This window comes from Mercenaria mercenaria, chromosome 1 (assembly GCF_021730395.1).
Source record: "Mercenaria mercenaria strain notata chromosome 1, MADL_Memer_1, whole genome shotgun sequence".
Classification (NCBI taxonomy): domain Eukaryota; kingdom Metazoa; phylum Mollusca; class Bivalvia; order Venerida; family Veneridae; genus Mercenaria; species Mercenaria mercenaria.
The window spans coordinates 91846611-91870628 of NC_069361.1; the positions used below are offsets into that span (position 1 = coordinate 91846611).

General features: G+C 35.5%; 1 protein-coding gene across 3 annotated transcripts in view; it reads left to right on the forward strand.

The window, feature by feature from the left end:
• Positions 1-24018, forward strand: part of LOC123530391 (Golgi resident protein GCP60-like) — an 80464-nt gene that overhangs the window by 1012 nt on the left and 55434 nt on the right. For all 3 annotated transcript variants that reach the window (XR_008366040.1, XM_045311165.2, XM_045311170.2), the window contains exons 2-4: positions 15160-15301; positions 17917-18057; positions 23584-23697. Coding sequence is in view for 2 of the 3 variants with exons in the window: in XM_045311165.2 (XP_045167100.2) it covers positions 15160-15301; positions 17917-18057; positions 23584-23697 (397 nt within the window). In the remaining variant the exon portion in view is untranslated. The remainder of the gene's footprint in view (positions 1-15159; positions 15302-17916; positions 18058-23583; positions 23698-24018) is intronic.

Below are 24018 nucleotides of genomic sequence, written 5' to 3' on the forward strand. Positions count from 1 at the left end.
ATGATTCGTCATGTTTTTGTTCATTAAATAACTGGTACAATATATCGCAGTATATTGCAATATCCACATACAATATTGCAATATATCGCAATACCGATTTTCGTGGCAATACCCACCCCTACTAAAAAGTATAATATATGGAAGTGTTTAAGGGCCTAGTATCCTGGCGTCATGCATGTGTTCTCGACAGTCTAACAAAAACAGGCATACTTAAAAAATAAATAAGATAAACTCATCTTTCAAATCACCATTTCCTCAAAATTTTACCCCTTCCTGATCATCCTGCTTTAAAAAATACACAATTCTATTTTCGTTGAGTTCACAGTAGCAGATTTTATCAGTGACCTACTTTCTAGTTCCAGGAAGCACCTGTCATGTATTCCCGAGCTACATTTAGAAACTGATATTTTTACCATTTCTGTTAAAATCACTGTTGTGAAACTGTATCACTGCAAAAAGTATATAATTTGGAAATATCACCTGTTTTAAAAAATTGGAATTTTACATTTATTTTTGAATATTTCTAAATTAAAACAATGGGTATGCACAAATGATATGGTTGCCCAGCAACTTATCTGACAATTGAAATAATTCGAAAACCCCAAATTGCTACATATTTTTCAAAACCTACCCATATCAATATCAAAAGGCTATAGCCTGAACTTCTTATAAAAGTTAACACTTTTCTTCTAAAATATTTCCTTTACAGATAGTCCTGATTTATATCTGAGAAAATAAATATGTGTTTCAGTTCTTTCACGTAACGCCTATTGCTACTTTACGCAGTCCACATCTCTTACAGTGGAAATCAGGCAGATTGATGTCATCAAGGTTTATTTTGACTGACTTCCGGTGCAGAAATTTTGATAGCAGTAATGATGCTTGACGGAAGATTTATGGATATATACAAACTTTTAAACCATGTTAAAAGTTACATTAAGATTTTCTAGCTTTATTACATAATTTGAAATCAGACTGAAACTGTGTTGCTTTGACTTGAGGTAAACTGTTTATTTTTTTTATTTTTAAAACAGCAGACACAATGTTTACACTCGTGTGTATTTACTTGTGAGGATTATGTTGCATGCAAAAATATACAGGCCATTTCCATAATAGCTCGAGAATACATGTATGTCGAGAACATATGACGTCGGGATAGGGGTCCAGTGTCCGACAAATTTATAATCTTACTGGTAGCCCAGCATTTTTTTGTAGTTGCCGAAAAATTAATACCACGAAAGTATAAAATTGCTCTATCCGAAACCAACTTACTGAGATGTGAGAATCAAAGGGGTCTGAAACAATGTTTGGTTAAAAATTTAAAAACATCAAAATAAACCTGTGTGTTTGTTTCCAGTTCCGCAGACACATTCCTGTCATATAAGTCTAGGTTTTTTTGGAAAAGGGCCCCTGGTCAAATTTGGAATTTTTTCACATGGTGAATTGTCAAAATTATTCATATTAGTTTAAAACTTTATTTTCAAGTTTTATGGTAAGCATTCAGATGCATTAAAAAATCTTAAGTATCTCGAGGTGAAATTTAGAGAATTTTTTTTCCAAGTTGCTGGTTCTAGACAGACCTTGCAAAAAATAACTACTACTTTGTCCTGTTCAAACTTTTGTTCACACTCAGTAAGTTTCCACGCCAATAACAACTTCATTTTCCAAACAGTATCTAGAGTGAGTGTGCATTGGAGGGGAAAAATCGGGTCGCGAAAATAGGTGACATTTGATTTTAATGGTGTAAAAACTATCTGTCATCATGCTTCCGTTGCTTTATTCAATAAATGGTAATGTATTTATGTGTTCTAAGATGTTTTTACGTACAAAACATACAATTTTCTGGCAGAGTCATGTATTTAATTTTTGCCGAGGTGCAGACGGTCATGTCGCTAAAAATAGAAACGAGCTGGTTTTTCCAGTATTTTTTTGGATTTCATTAGCGGACAAAACAATCAAAATTGGATATAAGTTGGGATTTATGGTCAGTTGTTGTTTATTGCAAGCTATAATCGAGGAAACAACCAGATGTTGATTTTGTAAAATATACAATGACCGGGCTACTAAAGCTTTAAATTTATGGTTGCCCGGTGGGCTTACGTCGGGATTTTTTTGGTAGCCCGACGAAAATTTCTGGTAGCCCGCGGGCTCCGGGCAATGGATTTGTCGGACACTGGGGTCCAATAACTGGACCTCTAGTACCAAAGTCTAGAGGTCTGGTAATCAATCTACATGTACTATTATGTACTGTATTCCTAGTGTATAAGGTAATTGCTGGTAAAGGTTATAATTAGTTGTCATGAAGTAGCAACAACCACAGGAAAGATAACTCTTGCAAACACCTGATTCACGATTTCCAAAAAATGTGACTCCAAAAAAATTTAAACGCTTACAATCGCTTCTGAAACCAAAGAGCTATAAAAATTAATAGATTGGCAACATGAAAGGCATATAGAGCAGATCTCGCCAACATCCCGTGACAACTGAATGAGATCTTGTTAACTGGAAGTGACGCGTTCTCCACGCGCCATTTTGTATGCGAAAGCAATTATTCATCGGTAAATTATCACCGTATGCACCACGCTTCTTTTGATGGTAAGAAACGTGTACTCTGTGTCTTAACACTATTTCACATTAACCTTTAGCCTGCTAAATTTCTAAAATGAACTGGTCCATCATTCAATTTGGGCAGTACCATTTATTATTCGAAGGGGTGTTCACTGAAAATTTACTATCTGAATAGCGAACAGTGCAGACCATGATCAGACTGCACGGATGTGCAGGCTGATCTTGATCTGCACTGGTCGCAAAGGCAGTATCGCTTGCCGCCAGCAGGCAAAAGGTTAAACTAATGTTGTTTTAAAAGCTAACATGTATTTTAAATGTTGTTTTAAAGGTACAAATTTTAACTCAATGCTCGCCGATGTTTGTTTTTACTAAGATAACGCCGATTCACGCTCTGACACGAGATCACGCGAGATTACAGTCAGTTGTCATTCTGTGTATTTTATACTTCTTTGTTGAAACTTAGCTTGAAACTTGAGAATTTTTGAAACTTGAAACTTGAGAATTTTCTTAAATGCCTATTTCAACACACAAAGCATCTTCAGTGGCGTTGTACACTCATGCATTAAAAACAGTAAAAACAGTTCATCAGTATTAACACAAAGTCTTGATTTGCTTCAATGTAATTGCTGTAGTATGAATTTTAGAACAATGAATAGTAGTCTTTGAAGAAATGAGTTTTCAACTGCTTTTTGAAGATTTTAACTGATTCACTTTGTCTGAGATTTAATGGCAGTTCGTTCCAAAGTTTTGGCCCAACCGTACTGAAGCTTCTGTCACTGAATGTTTTTTTCTTGTTATAAGGGACAACGTAGCATCCTACTGATGATTCTGACGATTTTGATTGCATACATGCCATATTTTCAGACAGTCAATAAGGGAGATTTGCCTCAACATGGCTTTTTAGCTCACCTGAGCACGAAGTGCTCAAAGGTGAGCTTTAGTGATCACCCTGTGTCCGGCGTCCGTCGTCGTCCGTCGTCCGTCCGTCCGTCCGTCCGTCCGTCGTCAACAATTTGACTGTTAACACTCTAGAGGTCACATTTTTGACCCAATCTTAATGAAACTTGGTCAGAATGTTACCCTCAATAAAATCTTGGACGAGTTCGATATTGGGTCATCTGGGATCAAAAACTAGGTCATCAGGTCAAATCAAAGGAACAGCTTGTTAACACTCTAGAGGTCACATTTTTGGCCCAATCTTAATAAAACTTGGTCAGAATGTTACCCTCAATAAAATCTTGGATGAGTTCGATATTAAGTCATCTGGGGTCAAAAACTAGGTCATCAGGTCAAATCAAAGGAAAAGCTTGTTAACACTCTAGAGGTCACAATTTTGGCCCAATCTTAATGAAACTTGGTCAGGATGTTACCCTCAATAAAATCTTGGACGAGTTCGATATTGGGTCATCTGGGGTCAAAAACTAGGTCACCAGGTCAAATCAAAGAAAAAGCTTGTTAACACTCTAGAGGTCACATTTTTGGCCCAATCTTAATGAAACTTGGTCAGAATGTTACCCTTAATAAAATCTTGGACGATTTCGATATTTGGTTATCTGGGATCATAAACTAGGTCACCAGGTCAAATCAAATGAAAAGCTTGTTAACACTGTTAAGCCGCATTTATGACTGTATCTTCATGAAACTTGGTCAGATTGTTAATATTGATGATCTTAAGGTCCAGTTTGAATCTGGGTCATGTAGGCTAAAAAACTAGGTCACCAAGCCAAATTAAATGAAAAGCTAGTTTACACTAGAGACCACATTTATGACCATACCTTAATGAAACTTGGTCAAATCTTGATGATCTATAGCTCAAGTTCAAATCTGGGTTAGGTGGGGTCAAAAACTAGGTCACTAGGTCATATCAAAGGAAAAGCTTGTTAACACTCTAGAGGCCACATTTATGACTATATCTTCATGAAACTTAGTCAGAATGTTAAACTTGATGATCTTTAGGGCAATTTTGAATCTGGGTCATGTCGGGTCAAAAACTAGGTCAACGGGTCAAATCAAAGGAAAAGCTAATTAACACTGTAGAGGCCACGTTTATGACCATATCTTAATGAAACTTGGTCAGAATGTTAATCTTGATAATCTTTAGGTCAAGTTTAAATCTGGGTCAGATGGAGTCAAAAACTAGGTCACTAGGTCATATCAAAGGAAAAGCTTGTTAACACTCTAGAGGCCACATTTTTGACTATATCTTCATGAAACTTAGTCAGAATGTTAAACTTGATGGTCTTTAGGTCAAGTTCGAATCTGGGTCATGTCGGGTCAAAAAGTAGGTCACGGGGGTCAAATAAAAGGAATAGTTAGTTAACACTTTAGAGGCCACATTTATGACCATATCTTAATGAAACTTGGTCAGAATGTTAATCTTGATGATCTATAGGTCAAGTTTAAATCTGGGTCAGGTGTGTTAAAAAACTAGGTCACTAGGTCAAATCAAAGGAAAAGCTTGTTAAGACTCTAGAGGCCAGATTTATGACTGTATCTTCATGAAACTTAATCAGAATGTTAATCTTGATGATCTTTAGGTCAAGTTCGAATCTGGGTCATGTGGGGTCAAAAACTAGGTCACCGGGTCAAATCAAAGGAAAAGCTAGTTAACACTTTAGAGGCTACATTTATGACCATATCTTAATGAAACTTGGTCAGAATGTTGATCTTGATGATCTTTAGGTCAATAGGTCAGGTGAGCGATACAGGGCCTTCATGGCCCTCTTGTTTTAAGGGAGATTTGGGTAAAAATAAGGGAGACTTTTATATGCTCATTTTTACGCGCTAAATAGCTGTTTTCATGAAAAAATCATCAAGTTTTCTATATTGAATTGATGAGTGGAGCCAACAGTTGTGTAAAGAATGCATGATTATTACTTACAGCACTTTACTTAATCCAAGGAAATTCAGAATTCCATGAAAGATTGAACCAGGAAATTGTTTTTGCTTTATGTGTTGATGCTTTTGCATCTGGAGAGAGTGATATTTTTGACATGTTTAAGCATACAATACTCAAAAGATTACGGAGATATCATGTCAAAACAGTCTTTTAAGGGCAGTCATTTCTTTTCAGAAATGCAGTTGTTAAAACAAAAATGAAAGTCGTTAAATTCTTTTGCTGGATTGTCCATATTTAGATTAAAACTACATGTATTTAAACTGGGAATTCTTCTCCCATTAATTATTGCAACATGACAATATCACAAAGGAATGGCAGTCAGTTCTTTGGGCAGTATGAATTGCAATTTATTTCATAAAATTCACTTATCCGAATTCATGTTTGTCCGAAATTCTGTGTAGTCTGACATTTAACTTGCCAATATTTGTTAAATCTTGGTTGTTTTTTTTTTTTTGCATGCTGTACAAGTATTTAATTTGAGAAGCATAAACTCGGTGTTAGCACTAACCTGTCTCATCTTCTGATGGCTCGATAAATATTGAGGTCAGTCTTGATCTTGATCTTGATTTCGAAGCCTTCCGGCCGCAATAACTCATCGTTATCGTCTCGATCTCCGGTAAATATGTCTTACAATGTAAATGTCTCTCAGGTAGTGTTTTGAAATTAAAACTTTTACATTTAAGCATTTATATGGAGTCCGGTTGTGTTATCGGCCAGAACTGATTTAACAAACCTCTTTGACCTATCAATATATTGGGTAAGTTCGTTTAATATAACGGGTCTTATGTCTTTCCATGGGTCGTCTTCTCCTGAACTAAGTAACAATTTGAGATCCAGATTACATATACCAGTTCTGAGATGCAAATTTGTTTTCATTATCTCTCTGTGATTCTCAATAATTGGGCATTCCAGAAGGTAATGTTCTACTGATTCTGGGTCACCACATTCACAATGAGGGTTACTGTCCAGTCCAACCTTGTGTCTATGCTCTTTTAAATTGCAGTGGCCATTCTGTAATTGTATAAGAATTCTGTACTTTTGCTGTAATCCATTTGCTTCAGTTTTACTTTTGGCTTCAAGTCATACAATGGCTTTCCCTTTCCTGATGTATCCCATCTTCTTTGCCACAACATTGCAATTGTTTCCTTGGCTGCCTTCTTTACATCCCCTTGAGTGATGGGTTCTTGTGACTCTCCTTTCATTTCTTCAGCCTGTAGTGCAGCTTCCTTAGCTAGTCTGTCAGCTATTTCATTTCCAGCAATTGCGGCATGCCCTGGTGACCAATCAAGTTTTATAGTGGTTCCACCCTTTTCAGATGCTTTCCAGATACTTTTAACTTCTTGAACAGCCTTAATATGTAACTTGTTTTCCCATCCTAATGTCAAAATCCCAATTACTGTCTGACTGTCTGAAAACATGTGTAATGAAGGTATTCTGTATTTTGTTTGCTCCTTTACAATGAATTCTAATGTGATCTTGATAGCTATAAGCTCACCAAGGAGAATTGAAGCCATTTTAGAAACTGGCTGCTTTAATTCCATCCGTTCACCACTTGATAAAAAAACACAAGATCCTGCACCACATGGACCAGGATTTCCTCTGCATGATCCGTCAGTAAAAGCTATAGCAGCATCTGGGTTTATGTCATGTAATTGCTGGTTGATGGCTTGTCTAGCTTGTATTTGTTGTTCAGCTGTTCTGTTCTTTGATGAACCTAGGTTGTTCCAGTATGTTGGACGGCGTCTACTTGGTTGGAGGAATTCTAAGTAGGACAGCTCAGGCTCTATGCATCTGGTATTAGTTTCAGTGAGTGTTTCCATTTCAGATACTTGCATTAACATTTTTCCTACGGGTGTTGATGAAATGTCATTGACCTTTTTCTCTTCTCTACATTTATCTAGATATTGTTTCAAAGGGTGGTTTAAGCCTTTTGCCATTAATTTAGTGCACTCTCTTATTGCTAATTCTGTCCTTCGCAAATCTAATGGTGGTACTCCGAACTGTATTTCGCAGCTGCTTGTGCCCATTGCTCCCAAACAAATCATCAGACCTTTTCGCTGGACATTTTCTAATATTTGTACTGAAGTACTTGTTTGCCAAACTGATGACGCGTACTCTAGATAAGGAACAATTAGACTTTGATATAGTTTCATCATATTCTGTGGTGACACCTTTTCTGATTTTGCTACACATGACAGTAATCCAAGTGCTCTTAATGCTTTTGTTTCTGTATATTGTACATGTTGATTGAAGGTGAGCTTTTCATCTAGTACAACCCCAAGATGAAAGTACACTTTGGCAGGTTGCTGTAAAATGATGTAATTTTAAGACTGGTTTACATATTGTTTTGCAAACTACAGATCAGCGACTTTGATGTAATTGAACCAGTCTAAAATCTTGCATGAACATGTTACAATTGCCTACGGGTAAGGTTATTGTTTGCAGATGGTGACAGTAGGTGGAAAGACAATTAATGCCTCAGGCGTGTATCTCTCGATAAACAAGCTAGGGATTTAATAAGACAATTATCAAAATTTTGTTTGAAGAGTATTTCCGGGCTACTCGATACTGAATTTCAAGTTTTTTCTAAAGGTCCACATTGGGTCCAAGATACGATTTTTCGACAGATGACTCTTTTCTGAATTTATTTTTTATGGGAGGTTTTCATGTCCCAGCGGGAGACTGGGAGATATACTGAAAATACGGGAGAAAAAGACTCCTGGTGGGAGGTATGGCATGTATGTTATTGTGTTGCATAGAAGGTATCATAAATACAATGGGAGAGTATGGAGATTGGAAATTATATACTGTTTTCCAAAGTGAACGTACCATGTATTTGAATGGGGCTGAAATTTTATTTTCATTTACTGATTTACTGAATGGCTGCATAAACTCTCCAAAGAAATTAGGGAAATCTTCCTTTATAATAGATAAATAATTCATATTAAAATAAATCAAATACATACAGGATAAAATAGGCAATTAGCTGTGGTCACTTTTGATAAAAAAAACTGAAAAATTTGTTATATGTCAAAATCTAGGAGGGGTTGCTACTAGAACATGACTTTTAACACCCAATAACACTTTATCAGTAAATTTTATGTTCAAAAACACAATTGATTTGTCTTTCATACACATATATAAGAGTTCAAAAACATAATTTTCATCTTGTAATCAAAACCAACAAAGAAGTGGTGGTTGTTGCTACATAAAGTTGCCGTTATTACATTTTTTTGTAAATATTTTATCGCAAATAAAATACACAGAATGGCAATAGGAGATAATCTCGCGTAAGCTCATGTCACCGTGTTATCTTATTGAAGCGTTTGCTGATTTGATCACTCGTGATCAAATGAACGGACGCTTATTTAAGTATTACACTGGCGATACGGCACGTAATAAACCGAACTGGGTCCAGTTTTCAAACGACAACTGTTGATTTCTCAGACTTCCTATCATTAATTCATTCCTTCCCCATGTAAAAAATACTAATAACATTTAAAAAACACCATCATTATAAACAAACGAACTGATAGAAAGTTTTTCACGACACAAGTTTTTATTCTGCTGTTTCATACACCGGTAAAATGAGATCTCATTCAGTTCCCATGTGAAGTTGGCGAGATTTGCTCTATACGCCTTTCAAGTTGCCAACCTATTTATTTTTATAGCTCTTTGATCTCACTCGAGTTCGAGGCATATCTATTGAATATGAAATTTTAACAGCGATTTCCTGTAGTCACCGTTATTTATTTACTCAAGTAGTGAAACAAATTCAGCAATTCATGAGCACAATCCATGTCTTAAATACTAAAAAAATATTAAGTTTATTATTTTAATTCATCAGTGTCAAGAAAAAACAAGAACTTGATAAAAGCCTCCGATTACGGCGTATATAATGCTGTTTATTATTTAACGAATTATATTTTTATTTTTTGATTAAAGAATTATAAATAGATTCTACTTGTTTCCTGTCACTTACAATGCATTTAAAATGATGAGAAAAACACGAGAGCAAACATTTGAAATCATCTTCAGGTTTTAAAGATAAAATATAGTCTCCTCTTTGTAAATATCGTTCTCAGTATTCATATTGATTACCAGTCCTCTAGCCAGCCCTGTAGGGGTTGTTTAAGGTCCGGTTATCAGACCCCTAGCCATTGCCAAGAAGTATTGTCATACCCCAGAATTTTATGCTCGCCATTTTTGTTTGACCTCTTTTTCATTTAATTGGCATTTCCGATGACAAAGTTACAGTGGTTTGACAGAAAAAACATCATGGTTCATTTCACCAATAAACAATCTCAAAAGTTCTGGATTTGAAGATCTTTATCAACTTTATTTTACTTTGTACATGATTTTTAAGGCTTTTTACTAATGAAAATTTTTATCCATTATAAAAATGTGCATGTGGATGCTTCAGTTAGAAAAATGATAAAAATCTTGTTTTATGTCTGCAGTGCACTTCCGATGCTGTCGAAGTCACATCACTGCCATGTGGCATCTGTAGTCGTATTATCTTGTGCACTGTTTTGGAAGGTGTGCACATTATGTATCAATGCATTCATGTTATGCACTTAAAAAAATGTTTACTTGCCAAGTAGGCTGCGAACACTGGGTCCATCTAAAGTTTCATACCAAAATAAATGTGACAAATTCCTCTGAAAACACTGCAGTCCAGAACAATGAAACAAAAAAACATCAGACAGTGTCTATTATTTATAAAGCACAGTGATTATTTATGTTCTTAGCCACTTATGTTCATGAATGTATAAATGTTTTCAGATTTATTTATCATTTGGTCTAAATAATGATTAACTACTTGCACCTGATGTTGTTTCAAGTTTTACTGCAGCATCCATGACAGTTATGGTGTAGCACATGACTTACAGTGATTGGACAAATATTTAAGCCAATCAAATGCTTCGTAACAAGTATCATGTAAGATGCGTCGAATTACGTGTGTTAGAAAAAATTATGGCAGGCCACACTAGTTGTTGTTAACTTTTGATTTCTGACAGTCGGTTGTTTAGAGAAAGATGTTGCTGGTAGGCTTCAGTGTATAAAATGTAACTGCTCATGCAGCATCATAGAGAGACACATATATTGCTGTATGTTAAACGGCAGCCATGTTGCCTCTAATGTGCGAAAAATATTACAAACTCTATAGTGGCACAGATAAATTTTAAGAGACTATATTACAACAGTCCTCACTAAAATCTTAAAATTTTCCCTAGAAAAGATTGGAAAAGTGCAGTTGTTGCTCCCATATATAAGAAAGGTTCAAAGTCCAAGGCCAGTAACCACAGGCCAATCTCTCACACCTGCATTGCTTCCAGAATCATTGAGCACATTTTGGTTTGGAACATTATGGCACAATATGATGAGAATGACCTGCCAGTACCAGCATCGCTTTCTTTCTAAACATAGATATGAAACTCAACATATCAACTTCACACAAGAGGTCTTTGACAACTTTGAAGTAATGAACAAACTGATGTTACTGTTATGGATTGTAGTAAGGCATTTGGCAAGGTTGGTCATGGTTAACTAATACACAGACTTGAACAGCTGGGAGTGCACCCTCTGGCTTCATGCTGGATAAAGTCGTTCTTAAAGGACCAAACTCAATGTGTCATAGTAGACAGCTCTGCACTTCAGCTACTCTACCTGTCCTATCTGGGGTTCCTTAACCCATGTCTCAGGGTTTCAGAAATCTTCAAAGTTTTTGTCTGGTAGCCCGAACATTTCAGTTTATTTGGCAGTGACTGTTTTGTTTTATTTGCTAAGCACTTGTATACTACAGTTGGATGGTATGCTTAAATTAATACAGGTTTTCATAATTTTAGCCATACATTTATGTTGTTCTATTTCTCTAAAATAGCAATTATCAGTAAGCATTCTCCGTTTTTCATTTTAGAAGGTAGAGCTATATCATAAAAGGAATGTCAACTTGCAAATTACTAAGGGCAGTATGGATTGCAATATATCTTTATAAAATCTTTTAAGTGGACAGATTATTCTGTCTGATTTGATTCTTAACCTCTTTTAATAAATAAATAAATTGGGGTAGCGAAAATATGTGACGAACGAAAATAAGGCAGTCAAGACTAGCATTATTTATAAAATGATAATTTATAACTTATTTTCTATGACCAGAGTTAATTTTTACCAACTTACAGATAATTAACAGATTCTTGCCCAAGAATTTCTTTGGGGAAAAAGTTAAACATTCAGTATTTATATATTTTAAAAATATCAGTTTCCTTACAAATGTGATTATTCATAGTCTATAATGGCAATTGTTTTGACCTTGTAATATAAGAACTTTTAAAAAGGTTTTAAAAAGGGAGATAAATCAAGAAGTAAGCAAGGTAGTAGTCATTTTGCAGATGTCTGATTTACTGGTTATTATTTGCCTAAAGTCAAAATCTTTATTCGCAGTTTGAAACAGTAATGCATTGTTTGTAACTCACCAGTTTTGTTTAAAACAATATTTGATAGGTAGGTTGTATTTTTTAGCTCGACTATTCAAAGAATAGTAGAGCTATTGGACTCACCCATGTGTCGGCGTCCGCGTCCCAATTTGGTTATTAGGTTTTGTATGTAAGCTGGTATCTCAGTAACCACTTGTGGGAGTGGATTGAAACTTCCCACACTTATTCACTATGATAAACTGACCTACATTGCGCAGGTTCCATAACTCTATTTTGCTTTTTTACAAAATTATGCCCCTTTTTCGACTTAGAAATTCTTGGTTAAGGTTTTGTATGTAAGCTGGTATCTCAGTAACCACTTGTGGGAATGGATTGAAACTTCACACACTTATTCACTGTGATAAACTGACCTACATTGCACAGGTTTCATAACTCTATTTTGCATTTTTACAAAATTATGTCCCCTTTTCAACTAAGAAATTCTTGGTTAAGGTTTTGTATGTAAGCTGGTATCTCATTAACCACTTGTGGGAATGGATTGAAACTTCACACACTTATTCACTTTGATAAACTGACCTACATTGCGCAGGTTCCATAACTCTATTTTGCTTTTTTACAAAATAATGTCCCCTTTTCGACTTAGAAATTCTTGGTTAAGGTTTTGTATGTAAGCTGGTATCTCAGTACCCACTAATGAGAATGGATTGAAACTTCACACACTTGTTCACTGTCATGATCTGACATGCACTGTGTAGGTCCCATAACTCTACTTTGCAATTTTTTCAAAATTATGCCCCTTTTTCGACTTAGCAGTTTTTGGTTAAGTTTTTGTATGTAAGCTGGTATTTCAGTATCCACTTATGGGAAAGGATTGAAACTTAACACACGTGTTCACTTTATGAGCTGATAAGCTCTGTGAAGGTTCCATAACCCTTTTTCCCATTTTTACAAAATTATGCCCCTTTTTATCGACTTTTGTATTCATTCAATTGACAAGGCTGTTGAATAGTCGAGCGTTGCTGTCCCCCGACAGCTCTTGTTTTTTTTAGGTTGTAATTTTAGTATCTTTGTATAATGATAAGGGTCTGATATAAATAATTCAGGGATAAATAATTCAGGGATAAATTTGATTAGGTTTTCTTGCTACGTGTAAAGCTGTATTGTACAAACACTATAATGCGCTAAACTTTGATATGTCAGGTTCTTATTGATATAGAAAGTTAAAAATACAAGTATGAAGTTGCAAAACACTACTGGTAAAACATATACTACATGTATATATATATACCTCATGTTTGTATCATGTATGATGCACTGGGTGAATAAATTTGATTTGATTTGATTTGATTTGAATGGATTATGGACAAAATCCATGTCATTTAATGAAGTGTTTTGTTATAATAAGTAAAAACCTCAAGATCAGTATATTTGCTTTTCTTTTCACTACTAGCTAGCAGCATAATATAGAGATGGTACCTACCCAAGTAAATCTAAGGGGAACAACTCTGAATTGACTAGTAAACTGAAGCTAACATAAAACACTGGACAAAAGTGAAAGAAAAATCAGATGGGTCCTTTTTCCAACAACTGATCAGGCAGTCAAAATATGACCTACATTTGTTTAAATCTCATTGTATTCAATATACAATATGCACACTTTTCGCATGGCTTACACTGACAGTTATTTTATAAGCTGTAGTGAGGCCCTGATAGAAAGTTTAGTAATGCATGAAGATAATGTAAAATGTAAAATAATGCATAAATTCCTCTAAAGAAAATTTACAAAATTAAGAAATGTTATTAAGTTCTGATCTTATAGTCAAAGTCATTTATTGTTCTCAATGGTGATACACTGGTTTACACAAAATTTATATATTAAAATGTAAAATTTATATATCCAACAATGAGAAATAACAAAAAAGAGTTAAACTGGTATCACTTTTGAGTAACAAAGTAGCTAGATTGCATATATTTATCACTTCAATGAACCATAAATATATTTAGAAAACTGGTGCACTTAGCTATCATTTCACTCTGAAAAAAATATGTAAAGATGAATTTAAATTATTTAGGTACCATCTCTACATAATATCTTATCAATTATTCCTGTACTGATTTTGCTCCCACATAATCATCCCCTACCCCCATTACCCCCCACCTCTAAAAGGTGAAGGAGGATATGGTAATGGTCGTATTTGATTCCCTCTGCCTGTTACACTTTTTGTCCAGAGTATAACTTCAAAATTACTGTAGAGATTTTGTTAAAATTTCAGGTAATAACAGAGGCCATTAAGAGGAAATGCTGTGTACAAGAAATATAACCACCTTGCTTACCTCTTGAATTATACAACTAACACATAACCCTTTTATATGGAGCATAACTCAAAAACTATTGAAAGGATATGTTAAAACTATTAAAACTTCACACTAAGACAGAGGGCATTTAGAGGAAGAGCTTTGTATAAAAACCATAACTCTACCTTTCTGTGCCCCCACCCCAAAAGAAAAAATGGCAGGGGGGGTGGGGCACTTAGATTGGCCCTTGCCAGTGCATGCGACCATTTGTCTGAATTTAAGAGCCTCTTTGTATGTTTGAAAAATTGCTATATATTACTTAATTTGGAGAGATATACCTTTGATGTGACCAAGGATGGTTTTCATGATTAAACTAAAAGCCATGACTGCCATTATGCTAGGTGCTTGTAAGTGTATAGATGACTACGAAAATTATCTGGTCTGGAACTATACAATTTCAGAGTAACATCACACATCATCCTTGGGGAAACAATGTACCAAAATAGTTGAATCATATGGGTTTGTTCAATGAAATTTTGTTGAACTGGGGCCATCTTGACCCTCTTTGTTAGTAAATGTTGAATATATAACTCCTCAGAATGAGACAGTTTTCTCTATATTTGGTAAAAACGGCAAGTAGGAGAGTTTTATGGGCACCTGTCTATAATAGCCTGGATCAAGATTGTTGAAGAGTTGTCTTTCCTGTTATTGCTACTAATAGTGAAACTCTTTTAACTTCTTATAGTTTCCTTTTAATATAGAATTCCTTAATATTGTAAAGGTCTTCCTAAATCACTTTGGAGAAATAGGGCTAGGCCCTCTTACACTGGAGTTTTGCATCCCTTTCTGGAAAAAGAAACTATTCAACAGACTAGAATGGTAGATGTAAAAAGTCATATTTTTAATTTTGAGAAAGAAGTAAAGAAGGGTATAGCAGTCTTGTAAACTTTGTCTTTACAGATCAAGATGGCAAAGGTCTGCACCTGTCATACAGAGATAAGTTGAGGATGGTGGCATTGACAAAACAAGCTTCACATGGTAAATTCACACCTGATGCTTCACCAGCTGTTGGCTTTCTTGATGTGGTTGGCAATGACAGAAAGTAAGATTCAGCTCTTTTATTCATCAAGTTAAGTAATTGATATCTATATTAACTCCCACAAAGAATGCAGTCAGTAGCTGAAATGTGTCTTTTACAGTGGTTATTGTCCTCTTCCATTTTTGAAGAAAAACGGGGGACATGGAAATTGGTTGTGACTGTCCCTCCATCTCACTTTACGCTACAGTCAATCAAGGGATTTTGAAATTAGGTTGTACAAAAATTAATGTTCTCCATAATAAGAGGATACCAAGACCCCTACCATTAAGGTCAAGGCCACACTTGGAGGTCAAAAATTAAAGGGGTCTGTTTTGTGTTTGGTCCCTTACTCTGCCATTCATCAAGGGTTTTCAAAATTGTTTGGCACAAATGTTCCTTATAATAAGTTGACATATTGTGCACAAGATCCAGTGCACTGTCTCAAAGGTCAAGGGCACATTGTCTTGGAGGTAACGGATTTTAAGTCATTTTTCTTGTCTGGTTAATAATTTTTCTATGCATGGAATATTCAAGTAACAAGGCACAAACAGTCACCATGACAGAACAGAACAGAACAGAAGTTTATTTTTGCTCTAAGGCCACCGGCCCATGCAAACATATTTACAAAACAACAAAATACAAGGCATATGCACATTCATGTACAGGGTAAAAGAAAATGACATATACAAAGTAACAGAAACTGACCAATTTCATACACAAAGTAACAGAAACTGACATATATCATATACAAAGTAACAGAAACTGACATATATCATGTATAAATAATATATTAAAGTTTTAGTAACTAAACATTAGACTTCCGTTTCTCAAAAGCATAATATAAGAAAGTAGCAATGGACCTTATCAAAGTTTCATTTTTTGTTGACATCAGAATATTAAATTTGTTATGTGTTGGACTACAGTAGTATTTTTTAGGTAAATACATCATTCTTAATTCCGAGTAAAATTCACAACAAAGTAAAAAATGGAACTCATCTTCTATAATATTCTTATCACATTTTCTACACAATCTATTTTCTATTTCTATTTTTCTATGTCGACCAGTTTCAATCTCAAGATCGTGAGAACCTATTCTAAAATTTGTGTACATAAACCTAAATTTTTTGATGTCTAATATATCTAAATATTTTTCATATGAGAAATCTTCTTTGAACATCATATAAAACGACAATTTTTTATTTGAACTAACTGATACATGCCATTCTTGTAGGTAAATATCTTTTAATCTATTTATAAATGTTAATAAAAAGTGTTTTTCTGAATCAACTGATTGGTTTTCCCAAACATATCCAAAACCATGTTTTTGCAGATTATCTCTTACAGCAGATACCCAGTTTTTGTGGCCACTTATATCATCATTATACATCATTAGATAACACATCTTAACTAATCTACTGTTTGGCATTTTTAAAATTTTTAACCAATATTTTAAACATCGTTTACATGATTCAATATACAAAGGATATCTGCCACAATCACCAAGTACCGCACCATTAGATGAATTTTGCCTAGAACACATAAAACGTTTGCAGGCATAATACTGGACACGCTCAAGTTCTTCAAATTTATTTATACCCCAAATTTCGGCTCCATAAAGTAACTGAGGGCATATTTTAGTGTCAAACAGTTTGAAAAATACTGTTTTCTTTAACTGGCCGCAATCATGTAAAGACTTTAAAATTGATACAAGAACTCTCTTTCCTTTAATACATAAGTCATGCACCATACTGCTCATAGAAAGTTGTCTTGTAAAAGTTAAGCCAACATAACTAAAAGCATTTACAACCTCAAGAAATTTGTTTTTATACATCCATTTTTCATTTTTAGCAAGTGCACCACCATTTTTAAAAACAACAATTTTTGTTTTATTTTCATTCACTTTAAGTTTGTATGTGTCACAGAAATTAGATAAAATATTTAATTGCTTTTGCAAACCAGTAACAGTATCAGATAATAGGGCAATATCATCCGCAAACATCAATGATAACACCATGACAAAACAATATATCTAACAAAAGGCCCATGATTTAGCTTGACTATTCGAAATTTTCTGGTAGTAGGGCAATGGTGGTTACTTTTTGCTGGTGTCTGCATCTGTGTTGCAGAAGTTTCGCATGTAAGCAGTTTTCTCAGAAACTACCTAGCCAAATACTTTCAAACTTCTCTAGCTTTTATTTTGTTAAAATAATACTACATTTTAATAGAAATTCTGTTAAAGATTTGCATGTTTCTTAGAAACTACTTGACCAAATGTTTTCAGATTCTACACACATCTTATGCATCAAGAGGTGAACTCATATATAGCAGGTTTCAACCCTTTACATTAATTTGAAGAGGACTTTGTATTGGCTGGCAATGTTGCATAAAAAATGTGCCTTGAAGGGGGATGCTGTAATTTATAGTATAATGATACAGTGTACATGCAAAGACTGAAATTAAGATATAATCATTGATCATTGTGTCTAGCAAATAGATAGCATTAAAATTTCTCAGTTTTACAAACATTGTCAATTACCTTTATTGTTGATATAGGTAGTTAAATGTATGTTGTCAAGCTCAAAATTATTTTTAAAGCATTTTGCTGTTATTGACTATCTTACCTTAATTTTGTGTTGCAGACAGATGTGGATATCCCTAGGTGATATGTCTAAAGATGGTGCTATGGGAGAGTTTGTAAAGATGCTAGACAGTCTATGTCCACAGTTCAAACCTCATATACAGGCACAGAAGGCTGAAATAGAGGAACAAGAAAAGAGAAGGTTTGTTCTGTCATTGAAAAAATATGGTCATACTATGGAACTGGGTTATCTGTCGCAGGCTCTTTAGTCAGAAAGTATAATAGCTACAGCTTTCAAGCTCAGTAGGGAGAGCGCCGATCTATGGATCGCGGGGTCGGGAGTTCTATCCTCGGGCGGGCTGTATGTTCTTTGTGACGATTTGATAAAAGACATTGTGTTTGAAATTATTCTTCCTCCACCTCTGATTCATATGGGGAAGTTTGCAGTTACATGCGGAGAACAGGTTTGTACTGGTACAGAATCCAGGAACACGGGTTAGTTTAACTACCTGCTGTTAAATAACTGAAATACTGTTGAGAAACGGCATTAAACCGAAAACAAACAAACATCTTTTAAGCTTTACAGAATGATAAAGCACCATTGGAGGAGGTCAAAGGGACTTTTCTTAATTTTTGGTATTCTTTTTGTTTCCTGGCTCTGAGTCACAAAGTATAATAGCTGAAGCTTTTAAATGTTACAGGATGACTAAACAACACATAAGGAGGATCCCTTTGTTTTTAGGGGTCAGTAGGTCAAAGGTCGTCACAGTACCCTTGGGACTGAAACTTGTTTCCAGTCTGTAAAGCCATAATAAATTAATTTCTAGGCTATCATCCCTTCCTGCCACCTAAGTTTTATGTCTCCCCAATCTTTTTTTTTTTTTTTGAAAAAAAAAGGGGGAAAATGGAACGAAAAATGCAGGAGAAAAAAGAGACATTTCAGAAAACCACTCTGTTACTGATTTGCTGGATCTAACAGTAGAACCTTACAAGTTCAAAAGTTTTGATGTTTATTTATCTAGTGGAAAGTAAGGTATTTTCCTAGAAAATGTTTTATAACTGTAGACTTGTAATGAGGCTCGCCTTTCAACTTTGCCAGTGATTTATGGCGTTTTGCCTTGCCATCTAATTGTAGCCATCAAAAAATTGTGGTTCATGTTGTAAATTTCTGATTTGTCTTCAGGGGAGACAGACTAGAATACCAGTTGGAAATAATTTATTGCAGATGTTCTGTTTATATTGATTTTTGTTAGAGAAGAGTTTTGAAAAGTGAAGGAAAGAATCTTCTTTCGCAGTTTTATGTTTGTTATTCTCCACTGCAGGTGTAAGAAATAAGTTGCATCTTACTTGCACATTTGGTTTATACTCAATTTTTGTGAAAACTTCAAGTTTATATGAACGACTCTTGAGGAGGCTTTCTTGATATCCAGGACTGGTGTCATATGAGAGGTTGTCTTCTTTACCCCAGTGGGGCTGGAACCCACAACCCACATATTGAGCATCTGACACCTTATCCACTAGACCACTGCTCTCCTAAACACATTTGGGCCTGTTTAAAGTATGTAGAGGCCAAAGCATCGACTAATACTGACTGATGGATTAGCATTATGTTCTACTTGGGTCACAATCAAGAAAAATGCAAGTATCTCATATGTCAGTTTTCATTTGTTATTGTATGGTATAAATTTGTTTGGAGATATATTGATTTTGTCTTGTCTTGTCTGTCTGTCACACAAGTGTGTTCGGACTATCCTCTGAAACAACTGGTGGGATTTCAACCAAACCCCAACAAAACTATGCCCAGATATTGCAGATCCATTCTTCCTGCCATTTAAATGAATCAAGCACTTTTCTTTCAAAAGCATTCTCGGAGTAAAAGAGGTTTTTAGTTGAGTTATGGTAGTAAGGAAATCCCATCCTTGGTTTTAGTAAGTCCAAATATTTGTAGATTCGTATTTTTTTTAACTCACCAGAGCCAAAGGCTCAGGTTGAGCTATTCTGATCACTCACTGTCCGTCGTCAATCGTCCGTCGTCCGTTGTCCTTCCGTAAACTTTTACTTTAAACGACATCTCCTGATAAACCACTAGGCCAATTTATCCAAACTTCACAGGAATGTTCCTTGGGTGAAGCTCTACAAAAATTGTTCAAAGAATTGAATTCCATGCAGAACTCTGGTTGCCATGGCAACTGAAAGGAAAAACTTTAAAAATCTTCTTCTCAAAAACCAGAAGCCCTAGAGCTTAGATATTTGGTGTGAAGCATTGCCTAGTGGACCTCTACCAAATTTGTTCAAATCATGACCCCAGGGTCAAAATTGACCCCGCCCCAGGGGTCACTTGATTTTACATAGGAAAATCTTAAAAAATCTTCTTCTCAAAAACCAGAAGACCTTAGATATTTCACATGTAGCATTGCCTAGTGGACCTCTACAAAATTTGTTCAGATCATGACCCCCGGGGTCAAAATTGACCCTGCCTCAGGGGTCACTTGATTTTACATAGGAAAATCTTCAAAAAATTTCTAAAAATAAACCTGAAGGCCTAGATCTTAAGATATTTGACTTGTAGCATTGCCTAGTAGACTTCTACAAAATTTGTTCAAATCATGACCCCCGGGGTCAAATTGACCCCGCCCCATGGGGTTACTTGATTGTACATAGAAAAATCTTCAAAATTTTCTAAAAATAAACTAGAAGGCCTAGAGCTTAGATATTTCACATGTAGCATTGCCTAGTGGACCTCTACAAAATTTGTTCAAATCATGACCCCCAGGGCCAAAATTGACCCCGCCTCAGGGGTCACTTGATTTTACATAGGAAAATCTTCAAAAAATTTCTAAAAATAAACCAGAAGGCCTAGATTTTAGGTATTTGACATGTAGCATTGCCTAGTAGACTTCTACAAAAAAATTTCAAATCATGACCCCCGGGGTCAAATTGACCCCACCTCATGGGGTTACTTGATTGTACATAGAAAAATCTTCAAAATTTTCTAAAAATAAACTAGAAGGCCTAGAGCTTAGATATTTCACATGTAGTATTGCCTAGTGGGCCTCTACAAATTGACCCTGCCCCAGGGGTTACTTGATTGTACAAAGGGAAATCTTCATAAATTTGCTAAAAATAAACCAGAAGGCCTAAATCTTAGATATTTGATATGTGACATTGCCTAGTAGACTTCTACAAACTTTGTTCAAATCATGACCCCCGGGGTAAAATTGGCCCCGCCCCAGGGGTTACTTGATTGTACATCGGAAAATCTTCCAAAAAATTTCTAAAAATCATCAGTTTGACATTTGAAACATGTAGCTCATATTACTCAGGTGAGGGATCCAGGGTCATCATGACCCTCTTGTTTATAAAATCTCAACCTTGGTTAGGATTTCTATCTTGCATGGTACTCCTTGTTACTGATTACAGAAGTGAGCGAGACATATTGATTTATCTGTCTGTCACAAAGTTTGGCCATGTAACTCCACCGACACCACTAAGCATATTCAAACCTAACTTCATAAAAGTAATAATTGTCAAGCCTACTTGTGCATATTGTTGGCATGTTCCGATTTTTTGTGATTTTCAGCTGAGTTATGGGCGTCTTAATGGGCAGATTTCCACTAATATAATAGGTAAGGATAGAAGCACAGAGCACTAAAAACACAGCCTCAGAGCCAAGCATTTGCAAAGTAGGCCCACAACAACAAGAAAACTAAACCTAAACCTTACAGGAGTGATCAGTGCCAAGCCATATTGTGCATATTATCGGCATGTTCTGGTTCACTGATTTTCAGCAGATTATGACCCTTGATTTTGTGTAAATAACAGTGTTTACACTACTTAACCAGAGTTCTGCCGAGGATTTCAGCATGATTGGCCCATGGCCCATCTACCCTGAAAACATGGGGCCATTCTGAAACTTTTGGGGCCATTCAAAAAGAACCAATTTTACATTAAAAAGACTTTACATTTCTTATGCATTTAAGAAGTGTATTTTTTTTTTAAATGTAAAATTATACACAAAGTTCATGCCATTTATTCTGTTTTCCTTATAACTTAACCATGTATACTCAACCAATAACTTCTTCTGAAAGCTCTGTTGTCAGATGTTTTACTCTTACTTTTTCGCTCTACTCAAATTACTTGACTGGGTGGGGGTCGGATCATTCTGTGATTCTGGGGTTGTTGTTTAATGTTCAGCGACATATGTAGTTGAATCGTCGCTTTTGTTCAATGTATCATTTCTATTTGTATCTTTCCCCAGTGTAACTAAAGTCTGGTTTATTTTCTTAGAGGCAGGAGGACTGAAAAATTTGTGTAAAATCGCTTTTCCTTTCGGTGCGGCCGCCATTTTGATACAATCATGGTGCAATTATCAGGACATTATTTTTTCAAATCCGTCACAGTGATCTCCCCTGGAGGTATGTCTATCTACCGTGAAAGACCGGCAAACTAGCGATTGTTATCGGGTTCGAGTTTCAGATTTTCTGGCGCGCCAAAGGCCCACCGACGCGAAATTTGCTGCGCCATTCATATTTTTTTCGCGCCAATGGCGCAAAAACGCAGCCTCAGCAGAACTCTGCTTAACATATACTATTGGGGTCACACACACATATCCCCTCCCCCCATACACACACCCACCCCCAAGAAAAAAATGGAAAGAAAAAAAACTCTTTTAGTTTCTTGTGCCTAAGTAAGTATTCCATTACTATGCCCGCACACCCAATCTGAAAAAAAAATCTTTAAATTTTTCTTCCGCCTCCTCTGATCTAGAACTTTGGGTGTACATTGTGTCACATTTTGGAGCTCTTGTTAGCTCGACTATTCAAAGAATAGTCTAGCTATTTTACTCACCCTGGCATCGGCATCACACCTTGGTTAAAGTTTTGCATGCAAGTACATACAGCTATCATTTAAAGGCATATAGCTTTGAAACTTATTTTTTCTTTTTCTAGGTCAATTACCAACCTCACTGGGTCAAATTCCATAACTCTTGACATGTATTTTGAGCAAATTATACCCCCTTTTGGACTTAGAAAATCCTGGTTAAAGTTTTACATGCAAGTTACTGTCTCCAAAACTAATGCAGATATTGAATTGAAACTTCACATGTGTCTTCGGGGTTATAAAACTAGTTGATAGCATCAAGTCCCATAACTCTGACCTGCATTTTGGCCAAATTATGCCCCCTTTTGGACTTAGAAAATCCTGGTTGATGTTTTGCGTGCAAGTACATACAGCTATTACTAAAAGGTATAAAGATTTGAAACTTATTTTTTTTCTTTTTCTAGATCAATTACCAACCTCACTGGGTCAAGTCCCATAACTCTGACATGTATTTTGGGAAATTTATGTCCCCTTTTGGACTTTCTGGTTAAAGTTTTACATGCAAGTTACTATCTCCAAAACTAATGCAGATATTGAATTGAAACTTCTCATGTGTCTGCCGGGTTATAAAACTAGTTGATAGCATCAAGTTCTATAACTCTGACATGCATTTTGGTCAAATTATGTCCCCTTTGAACTTAAATCTCTTTTGATATTTTAACATTTTGGGTAATATTTTCCTGCTTCTGGGACAATATTTCGAATAGTCGAGCATTGGCAGTCTTACGGACAGCTCTTGTTTTGAAAGTTTTAATTGAATCGTGTTAAGGTTTTGGTGGAGCATTACCCAGAAATTAGTTTTATTATGTTTACCAAACAGCTATTATTAAACCTTTGCCTTTTTCAGGAAAGAGGAGGAAGAAGAAAGAAGAAAAGAGGAAGAGGAGAAAGAGAGAAAGTTACTGGAGGACGAGGCCCAAAGACAGTTACAGATGGAGAAACAGAGGCAGTTAGAACAAGAGTAAGTAGTCTGTGCTGTTTCTTTAACAAACATGTTGAATTCATGTAAAAGTGTTTGTTCTTGTTGTCACTTATTGTATGTGGAGTAACTTCAGTGATTGTTCTGTTCTTTCTTGCACACCGGACTGGCTTTTCCAGTGATTTTATCCATGCCGGCAAAACCGATCTGGCACCCCCAATGCCAGATGGCTCTCGAGCTGTTATGACAACTAGCGATTCATGCATTGAATATGTAACATACGAAAAAAATCAGGTACCTCGGTAGTTTCTCTCCGTTCCTTATAGTATATTTCTCGATTCAAAATACGTTATTTTATGGTAA